The sequence below is a fragment of the Bombus flavifrons genome, chromosome 3, assembly GCF_040668555.2.
Source record: "Bombus flavifrons isolate JBK064 chromosome 3, iyBomFlav1_principal, whole genome shotgun sequence".
NCBI classification, from domain to species: domain Eukaryota; kingdom Metazoa; phylum Arthropoda; class Insecta; order Hymenoptera; family Apidae; genus Bombus; species Bombus flavifrons.
Genome location: NC_138444.1, coordinates 16,982,802 through 16,993,540, shown reverse-complemented (window position 1 = coordinate 16,993,540; position 10,739 = coordinate 16,982,802). Strand labels below are relative to the sequence as shown.

Sequence of the window (10,739 nt, the reverse complement as noted above, 5' to 3'; positions counted from 1 at the left end):
CAGATCGTACGTATACGTCTAGTCATCAAATACTCGCCATATTTTATTTCACCGACATGTTGAAAATCGTAGATATTATTTGCGCCTGCGTGTGTGTATATGCAGGTTTTGCGTGCAATGTGTTGTAAAATTTATGCCTGTATATGTCCATGATTTTCCTTCGATGAATCAAGCTAACTCTGCATATTCAATTCTGTTTTTCGAAGGAATAACTTGATAACATACTTGAAAAGATACTTAATAACTTAAAATATACCGTACTTAATGACATAAAGAATTTTAAGTAAAGAAAAAGTGGAAAGTATGTGGCTGATTTCGGAACGCGTTTCATTTGTTGTGTAAAATTAAATCAAGAATGGCCGGGAAGATGGCGGCGGCAGAGTTAAAACATGATAATGTTTCGTGCTATGAAACTGTGAAAAAAAATGTATCGATAATAACATTACACAGGGAAATAGAATGTTATCAATTTAGATTGTTAGACTTATTTTACTACTTAACTTCTGTCAGTTTTTTTTTCATCGATATAGCAACAGGTGAACAAAGAATGAATGTTTACTCCGTATTCCTTGTAATGAAATGCTTTTCTTTGTATGAAAAATAGTACAATTTATTAAAGAATATATTTCAATAGATATAAAGGATAATTATTGAATCAATGTATGTTTAATACGGTCTCTATATTTAAACCTGAATATTACAATTGCAATAATTTAGCACATATTCATTGTATTTGTATATATTTTTTAATGACATAATTATAACAATGTAAGATAAAAATTACATCTTAAAATTATCTATAAGTTCTGTATATTTCTTTTATACTTGGGGTATAGTATATAATGAGTATAAGCTTGGACTGAATGATCTTTCCTAAAATCATTTATATTACATGATAACTAAAATTTTTTTAATTTTTACTTAAGTGAAAAATATATACATTTGAAACATAAAAATGAAGTTGTGTTTTTTGAAACAATAAAATAAAAGTGATAGAAGATATGTTTAATATTTTAATATACACATAAAAAATATATAATAGTTACCATGAAACAAAATTTTTGTTATAGATAGTATTGTATTTTTGGAATACTTTTTACAAGGGGAGTTTGTTTGGGGATGCTTTGCTTTGAGCTTTACAATTTTACCTGCAGGTGTTATTCAAATATTTAGTCTGAGATGGTATCACAGCGATGGTTCCATTAAGAACATACATTGGTTGTTACATTTTTTGTTCTTGGGAGTATTACACAGGTATTGTGTTAAGTTTGTTTTTATCAGCCAGCAGTTAGTTGTGTTTTTTCTGATAGGGTGAATAATTTTATTTTTAGGTATTTAATTTTACTTTACTCCACAATATATTCATTAAGGAACAAACGATTTGTGAAGGATAAAAATTGGGTATATAGACAGGAAAGTGATATATGTATGTTGCATTTATTTGAGTCATTTATGGGGGCTGCTCCACAATTAATATTGCAACTGTATATCATGGCAGTATTACGTTATACACCATTATGGACAAGTAAGAACAAATAAAACAGTTATCTTAATCCAAAAAATTTAAAAACTGTTAATTCTATGGCAGAGATTATTATTGCTTAAATTGTATTAAAAAGAATTAAATGTAACTTTTAGATTTATTATGCTTTTGTTTCTACTGTTACTCTTAAATATCTTGAGATATTATGTGGGTAAATAGGAAAAAAGTTTAAAATCATGTTCATAAACTTTGTTAATTTCATCGAGCAATGATCTAGGAACATTTTGCATGTATTGTTTAACTAAAGTAGTAGTTGTAACTCCACGTGGATTTATATTTTTCAAGTCATTTTTTTCATACAGGTATTCATTTAAACCTAATTCTTGTATTAAGAACTTTTGATCTCTATCAAAAGTATCAAATTTTAAAATGTAATTATACTGAATTAAACAAGGTTCACAAGTATCGATAAATGGTGCCCAATGTTCATCAAAATATTTTTCTTCCACTATAAATCGAAGAAATTCAGTAAACGTGGGTTCTAATTTTGTTTCATTTGGTTTCCTATAGCGATGGTATTTGTGTGCTATATGACGTCCAAATCTTTTATAATAATAATCTCTTCCTTCTATATGTTCTAATTTATCCCTATATGCAGATACTAAACGTTCAAATGGATGACGCACTATTAGAAATTTCGTTGTTGTATTTAACTTCTGCAACAAGAATGTTTGGCATTCAAATATTTGTATATTATATTTTGTTACTTTATAGTCTTATATATTACATACTTGATACACTTTTTTAATATCTCGATCACGTGGAAATGCTTTTCTAACAATAGTATTAATCTGCAAAATATTTTTGCGAATCAATTCCATAGCTGATTCTGTTAATACACCTCCAAGTGTAGCAAAGTGCTTCATCCAAGTAGAACTTGCTGCTTTATATATAGGACACCATGATAATCCATGTGTTCTGTAGAATATAAATTCAATAAATTTACACTCTACAATATAATAGACGCAGTAAATTATGTGATACTCACGTATCAATAATCATATTCGATAATACATTGTCTAAGTTTGAGCTTGTTCTACCAATGATTTTACAATATTGTTCTAATTCATTTTTTCTAGAATTTAATTGCATTCTTATATTCCTCATCTCTTCTATTGAAAACATGGCTATAGTAGATTTATTGCTTATTAGATTACTATGCTTATAATTTTCATTGCTGATATAATTTGCAATTTTTACATGTTTGCTTGCATGTAAATATGAATTACATAGCAAACTTAATAATAATATAAACAACATAAACATTATAACAAATATCATAACTAACTTTAATAGCATAAGTTGTCTCTGTAGAAAAATAGTTCATGTATAATATAAACAGCTTATTATTTTAATATTTATATTAAATAGATAATAGTACTCACTTGTAGTCCTGAGAACATGTTAGTAAAAACATACATATATTTCACTTTCAAATAATATAAATGCGCTATTATTGTTTAAAATAATAATACTTTTGAGACACAGAGGTATTAGAATTTAAAGAACTTGAAGAGAAACTAATATTGTATGGCTGCATATCTTCACATCCTTTGACCCGCCCCCATAGATAACAAAGGCAGTGGCATAGATATAATTGTCAGTATTCTATCTTCTTGTAGACTCTAAGATGTTTCATCATTAGAAACCAATTACACAGTTACTATCTAAGCATTCTATTTGGAAACTTACAGCACTGAAACTTTAAAAATAATGTTCTCTTCTCCCAGTAGGGTGGGTGTTTGTAGTGCTAAAAATAATATAACCGCCACTGTCACTGTCACTGACTAAAAGCTTTGAGCAAATACAAATGACAATTATCTTAAAAATAAAAAAATCAACAATGTTTAATACATTTTAAAATAAATAATTAAATAGGTTTATCCGCTGTAGTCTCCTTTTGTTCATTGAGCTGGGCTATAAGTACATATACAAAAGCAATGCACAAAATAAATCCTGATCATAATGAAGCAACATGGATAGTACTGACTCTTCAAGGTCTTTGGCGAGCTGGAATGCTGATATCCCGAATAGCTGTTTTGGTTTTAACAGTAATTTGTTTAAAAGAATGGTCTTTATTGTTTCTTGGTAAGTATGAGAGCGAACTAGCAAGATTGCTCAAAATAAACTCATGTCTTTCACGTAGTTCGTGTTCCACTCTGAATGTTACAGGATTCCACTGGCTTTTTATGACCATTTGGGTACTTCTCCAAAACACAGACTTTTGCCCAACTGTATGGGAAGAGCGTATTTATAATTGTATTATAGGATTTATTTATTGCTTCGATTTTTTTAATTTACGCGTAGGCAAATCTCGGTATAGAGTATTCGTGTTTTACTCTGTCATTGTAATAGAAAACATAATCTTTTTAATCGTGTTTGTATTATGTTTTAAAGATGCGATAAAAGCTGAAGAAATAGCGATAATGACAGGTTTAATAATTGGAGGAATGATTATCGGCTTAACGAGCATGTTGTTCTACTATGGAAAATTTCACCCATCAAAAATCGGAGGTATATCTAAAGCTACCGATGAAAGCTCTAAGACCGTAACCAACAAAGCTGTCACCCCTAGATCTTTCAAACAGTATTATCCCAATTCATTCGCGTCGTCCTCCTGTTCTATTGATCATTCTCCAAGGGCTACTTCCGAGGAAATCACCACGGATAAACAGTACTTATTAACTAATATCGTACAAAATTCGGAATGTACGGAAAATGGTATTATCAACCAAATCTGTCAAATTGAAAACGAACCAGCAACAACTGCTATTTGCCTTATTTCGGAGTGCGAGTCGGCGCACAACATTTCGAAAGACGAAAATATGTCGTCGAGCGGCTTACAAAAAAATACATTTTCCGTAACTGGTGACAATACCTGCGAATATCTTGAAATTCAAAACGATTGTAACGATTCCAATGAGAAAGATATTCATCGCCAGAAACGCAGAGGTATTTGTTTGCCAACGACTCATGGATTAGATATCGACAAAGATGTTTCAACAAAAGATCCAAATTCTTGTCTTCCATTGCAAAAGAGACGAGGTATCTGTTTCTCAAATCAGCTTATCCTTGAAATGGAGAACGATGTCCAGGAAAAGGTTGTGACCAATAGAAATTTGGTACCGGACGTAAGTACGAAACGCGACAAATTAGAAGAATGTTCTCGTGGTAATATTTGCGAGGATATTAACAGTATTACATTGTTAAGAGAGAGATTGGAAACTCCAACGATTTTTAACGATAATTGCGAGAAAATTGCAACGGAGGAAACAGAAAAATTGACGAAGGAGTTGCAGCAGAGGGATGAAACGATGAGTTGTGTTACCTCGATCCACGACTATGAGAATGTTTGTCCTCTTGGTGTGGCTAGACCACCGTGGTGCATTCGTAGTTGGAAAGGATATACGGATATAGAAACTTACATCCATGACGATAGCGTTGTCAGAGACAGAAGAAGAGATACTTTAACAAGTACAACTACCGGCACTACTTACAGTTCTGAGTTTTCCGACACGACTTGCGCGAGTTCGGTATTAAGAGGAATTCTGAAACAAGACGATTATCTCGACACGCTTACATATGATTTGATAGATTCTCGAGAATTAAAAACGACATACAATGAAGATATTTCTACGAAAAGAATTTCTGACATCGACGAACAAAACCCCACTCTGTATATCGCGAAGCCGGTGGTAATAGATGATAAAGGTGGAATGTTCGCATTGGATACCATCTTGGAGGAACATGATGAAATTACCACAAAAGAAAAATTTGAATATACCCAACCCGGTCCTGATTCGGTTAGTACGTTAGTTAGCACGATAGATCAAATCAGGAAATATACTGCGGAAAATTCTCCTAGGCATGTCTATCATACCACGGGTAGTCAATGGGAAGACTTTGATCCGAAAAATTTGATAAAGAAGGCGCAGCTGACGAAAGCGTTGTTTAAAAATGACTCCGCTACGTGTAACAGAAATTACATTAATTGCTTGGACGAATCAGAATCGATTGTTCGAGGTAAATGCGAAATAGATACTATCAAAGATTTAGTTAAATACTGTACGATAGAATCAATTAAGAAGACGCCTTTGATAGATGCTATACTTTCCGATTCACCCATTTTAGGAAATAAAGCGAAGCTGCAAAAACAAGCTTCTATCGCACGTCAAAAGGATGAATCCGATTCAAAGGAGAACGATTTATACGTTGAAATGAGTCCATTGGTACCTGTTGAAAATGTTAAAGTTGTACATAATAATTTATCCGAGACAGTATCCTCTAATATCATGAATATGAATTCTACGGATGTTACGCGGGCAGCCACTATGCCAAATATTTGCATGCAATCGGCAAAGTCGAATTCTAATAATAATGAAGAAAAATTAGAACCGTCTGATGATAAACGTAAAAAACCGATTAATTATCCGAAACGAAAATTTTCTCTGTTAAAAGAAAAATTTGAATCCAAGTCGCAATTAGTTTACGTTGTTACACCGAATAATGCTATTAAAATTGGACAATCCGCTGCCTCTTCGGAATTAGATGTATCGAAAAAAAATGTCTCGGTAATTTTAAAAAAGTCATCCGATTGTACAAGGTACGACAAAGAAAATTTAGCTCCTATCGCATCGTTTAAAGTAAGTCACGAAAAGAATACTTCGAACGATAGGTGTCATTCAAATCGAGATAATATCGACCTTATTTACGAAAACGATAAGTCTTTGTGCGGTAGCGATTTAAATTTGAAAGAAAGAAGACATATATTTTTGGAGCAAGTTTTATCGCCACCGAAATTATTAACATGGAATAAAAGAAAGTCTTTCAGTGGATCTACTGTGAAAAAACCTGCATAAGATTAGTTACATAGAATAAATAACATTTTTAATAGTTCCAAAATAAGATTGCGATAGTGATTTAATACGATTAATGTACTTAATTGTTGTTCGTTAGGATAAACGTTTTTACAAGAGTGATACTTAATTTTATTTCATAGAATATGTCATTTTCCCGTACTCGCGCGATTAATTTTAATCGACCGAAGTAAAGGAGGAAATAAGAATAATGTATATACATATAATTCAGAAATCGAATTTAATTTACGCAATACATGAAAATGTTTTTAAGGTTTACAAGTCGACTGAATGATGTAAAGTAATGCACATTAATATTTTCATAAAATTGGAATAAGTTACTCTTCAGAGTAACATCATTTTTACATGTAAGGAAAAAACAGTTATATTTTCTATACATTTTATTAAGTACATAAACCAACTGTATCATTGCCAAGTACAATATTACATTTTACAATATTGTAAATCTGCAATAATTATACATATGAAAATTATTTTTATATACAGCAATGTTATGTATAATAAAAGATTTTTTACATAGTGGTATTTATTTTAAATGGCACCGAAGAACATTACACGTTATTGTTATACGTAGAGAAATCGCAATGAACACCCAAATGAACATCATAAAATTGATATTTGAAGAATTCTACACGCGTAGCGATACGTATAATAAAAAAGATGACTATTCTTAATATGAGGTGGTATATATTATATAACATATACATTTCCTTATTGAAATTTCTAACGTACGCATTTCTAAATAATTTGATCTGTTATTACACTATAAAATATCTAATTCTCAACATATCTAGTCTAATACTTGATTACTAATCACACCTTCTCAATTAAACTTTTCATAGAAGTGAGTATTATAAAAAGTGTCATTGAATAACATTAAAAATTATAATAAAATACATAAAACATGTATAAATAATGAAAAAAATTATTACTTAGGTACTTTTACTTAATAAATTGAGAAAAGATGAACAGTTGAAATTCAAAAACTAGTCAGTCTTTCGCATCGAAAATGTTTTACATATTTCGATATTCTTTATTACGTTTGTGTGATATGTTCTGTAATAATCCGCAGTTAAGAAAATTTTATTGAAATACGTGTGTGTTACTTTTATGCAATATTTGTTGAACACAATACTTTATAGAAGAGTTACGACTTTGCAAAACGAGATGAAGTTAATAGTATTTAGAATACTTTCGTAGACACATAGGGATTACATATAATTATTGGATTATCCTGAAACTTGCTGTAGTTTTTAAACTGTTCACTTTGAATGACCGTAATGTTACTGAAATCTCTTTGAAATGACTTTGAAAAGACTTTGAAACGATCAGTTATAAAACAGCAATAGCAATTATAAAACAAGTTTATTGACTCTCTGTGACCTACAAATGATCTTGAACCTGATAATTAAAGACTACGGGAAACTTTTAAGATAATCCAATACTTTAATAGTCGGAATTTTATTTTCAAATTAGGGTACTTTGCCCGTTACTCGCGTTTTCGTCATATTTTCTAATCCATTGAATATGACAAATGAGCGGTAAACTACGTAAATTATTACATATACGTGTTCCAAGAGAAATTTTCCGTAATTCTTGTGCAATCTGATGTAGAGACTTACCTCTTGTTTCGGGAATGAATAAAAAAACATAAAATATTGTAACGAGGCACATGAAACTATAAAACAAATAGGATCCGGCTAATGTCAATGATCCTGAAAGAAGAACAATTATATGCATATGTTGGATAAGAAATATTGTTTATTACATATTGTTTAAAATACATGAAAGAGAAAAGTTGGAGGAAACTTACTGGTCATAGCACTGACGGATTCCGTGGCAATAATATGTGTTATCCATATTACAATAGAAACGAAACTAATACATTTCCCCCGTATAGCTGCAGGGAAAACTTCTGTAAGATTTAAAAGTGGTACTGGTCCAAGTCCTAAAGCATATGCTGCTTCATATACAAGTAATGTTATTACTGCTAAAATACGTAAACCACCTGTTAGACCTTCAGAAACAGCAATATTCTGTGTCTGCAATAAAATAAAAACAATTCTATTGAATTCTTTTAATGATCGTAAATATACCAGATAAAAGAAATATACTTCGCAAGATGCTTTAATTTGCGTCCAGGTTTCCGGGCTGGGTGGGACTATAGCTAATGGAGTCGGCAATAAAGGGAACGGTGGTGGTGATCCAGTAGGTAAAATTGAATGAATTTTAACTTCTTCGTTATGATGATTCTTGCAATGGTTATTTACAACATCTAAATTGTCGTCACCCCTGTCTATCGTAGCAAGTAAAGACAATAATGATATTGTTGTCATACAAATAGTTGCTGATGTAATTAGAGCTGTTCGACGTCCACATCTTTCTACTATAACCAGAGATAACATCGTACTAAATACCTTCACGATGCCAAGGGATATTAAAGCTGTGACTTCTGCAACGTCTGTGAAACGAATAAAGCAAGAAATATTCATGTAAAAATAAAAAAAAAAAGATAGAAAAAAGAATATATGATTATAATACTTACTAGAACAGATGCCTAATAATGCAAACAATCTTGGTGCATAATGCAAAACTTGTCGTTTTCCGGTACCTTGTTGCAATATCAGTAAGAAAGCCATGATCGTTAAAGTCTCAAAAATTGTATACCAAGCTTTTTTGGACGATGTCTTCGAAACGTTTGCCATTCTTTTATAAAGTAAGAATGGGGGAGATCGTTGAAGAAATATAATGGTTACTATACATGCAGCTAAAGCAGGAACAGCTGTTATACCAATGGAAAATCGCCACTGATAGTCTATATTTTTTATAGCAGCAGCAATGACTGAAACCAAGAATCCAGTAGCTGTGCCCAAGTGATATAACATTATATTATATCCGCGTTTATTTGGCTCGGATACTTCTGCCATATATATGCAGTGAGCTATTGCTGAAACAGATCCAGAATATCCGCAAATTATCCGAGCGACAAGTAACAAGATATAATGATTTGCCAAAGCTGATAATGTGGCGCCAAAAGTTAGAAAAACGAGCGTTGATATCATTGCCCAACGTCGACCGAATGAATCGATTAGGAAACCTATAAAGTATTGTGTCGTTAGTACTATCCATTTTATTAATTTTTATATTTCTATATTTTTTAGAAATTTATTTACACTTACCACCCGTTAAACCACCAACAAGAGCTCCAATGAACCAAATACTAATAACAAAATCCTTTTCAAAGCAATTCAAATTGAATTCATGTTTGATCAAAGGAGCTATAGGTTTTGCAATACCCATATCACTTCCAAAAGCAATACCTGCAAAAATTGCTACCATGGAAACAAAAATATTTTTATTTCCTGATGTCAATGGTGTTAAGTTGTCGTTTGGTTTAGGAAGTGGTTTCCTTAAATTTTTCGGTGGTAAACATTGATAATCATTTGGGACTTTACTTATAGATGTTTCGGTAGTTTTATTTGCACTGTTTAACAGTATTGTAGTATCTTCTTCGTCTGACATTTTTCTTCAATATATGTAGTATTAAGTACATAAAAATCACATTAAGGAGATTACCTCTACATCCTAAAACATGAACTTTATCTTTATCAATTTAAAGAAATAAATTAATTACAATCAACGTTGTTGATATTGCTGGCAATCTTCGAATAAATGTAAATTTGTAAGAAAATCCAAGTTCCAATTTTTCAGGAACATTTACATGTATTCACGCGATCGACAGCATACTAAGTAAAATAATTTTAATACGATACTTACCGTTTGCAGAAAACGAAAGTAGAAAAAAATTTTACTGTTTACTTTCGTTGATTTGACATTTGTAGTTTGGATTTATAGATGCAAGAATTGACAGTTCTCATGACGTTTAGATATGGAGCGCCATCTTACAAGATGTTCGAAACAAAAAGATTCAGCTATGCGCAAAAGCGAGACACAGCCTTACTAGAGAAAGGTAAATACGAACAGATATATAGAATCGAGAGAAAATTTCCATTTGTTTTCGCTCAAAATTATCGAGATATTTATATAGAAAGCGAGAAGAATGATAAAATGAAAGAATTGTTAAGAATCTATGATCGAATAAAGTGGTTCATGAGTGATTTGAGTTCTTGAATTTTCTTGTGGATGTCGCTGTTTGTGTCTTTACGTGTGGTTCCACCCTTGGCGTACATCGCGCGCTGTACGAGCGATGCTGCTAGTTGTCTATCGGACTCGAGTTGTTCAAAGTATATTTTAGAAAGTCAAGATTCACTTTGTCGCGAATCCTCCCTTCAAATATTACCATATATGCTCTTTTATCA

At 31.5% G+C, this 10,739-nt stretch overlaps 3 protein-coding genes across 5 annotated transcripts; 1 reads left to right on the top strand and 2 right to left on the bottom strand.

Moving 5' to 3' along the window:
- Window positions 1-334: 334 nt before the first annotated feature.
- On the top strand, window positions 335-6,851 carry LOC138177835 (uncharacterized). 3 transcript variants are annotated; one of them, XM_069109056.1, is made up of 5 exons: window positions 335-536; window positions 1,071-1,254; window positions 1,332-1,525; window positions 3,422-5,566; window positions 5,675-6,851. In XM_069109056.1, the coding sequence occupies exons 1-5, from the start codon at window positions 356-358 to the stop codon at window positions 6,400-6,402; spliced, it is 3,432 nt and encodes a 1,143-aa protein (XP_068965157.1). In that variant the 5' UTR covers window positions 335-355; the 3' UTR covers window positions 6,403-6,851. The 3 variants fall into 3 exon arrangements, with proteins under 3 accessions (XP_068965157.1, XP_068965156.1, XP_068965154.1); XM_069109055.1 differs by having other exon boundaries at window positions 3,422-3,631; window positions 3,716-6,850; XM_069109053.1 differs by having other exon boundaries at window positions 3,422-6,851.
- Window positions 1,524-3,428, bottom strand: LOC138177853 (carbohydrate sulfotransferase 9). Its single transcript, XM_069109089.1, has 5 exons — window positions 3,236-3,428; window positions 2,929-3,168; window positions 2,532-2,851; window positions 2,275-2,461; window positions 1,524-2,199 (listed from the first exon to the last, which is right to left on the bottom strand). Exons 2-5 carry the CDS (start codon window positions 2,962-2,964, stop codon window positions 1,687-1,689), a joined length of 1,056 nt encoding a protein of 351 aa, XP_068965190.1. The 5' UTR covers window positions 2,965-3,168; window positions 3,236-3,428; the 3' UTR covers window positions 1,524-1,686.
- Window positions 6,852-6,936: 85 nt separating the features above from the next.
- Window positions 6,937-10,437, bottom strand: LOC138177844 (solute carrier family 2, facilitated glucose transporter member 10). The gene is made up of 6 exons (XM_069109069.1): window positions 10,198-10,437; window positions 9,600-10,005; window positions 8,966-9,517; window positions 8,535-8,881; window positions 8,234-8,462; window positions 6,937-8,135 (listed from the first exon to the last, which is right to left on the bottom strand). Exons 2-6 carry the CDS (start codon window positions 9,940-9,942, stop codon window positions 7,888-7,890), a joined length of 1,719 nt encoding a protein of 572 aa, XP_068965170.1. The 5' UTR covers window positions 9,943-10,005; window positions 10,198-10,437; the 3' UTR covers window positions 6,937-7,887.
- Window positions 10,438-10,739: the final 302 nt, after the last annotated feature.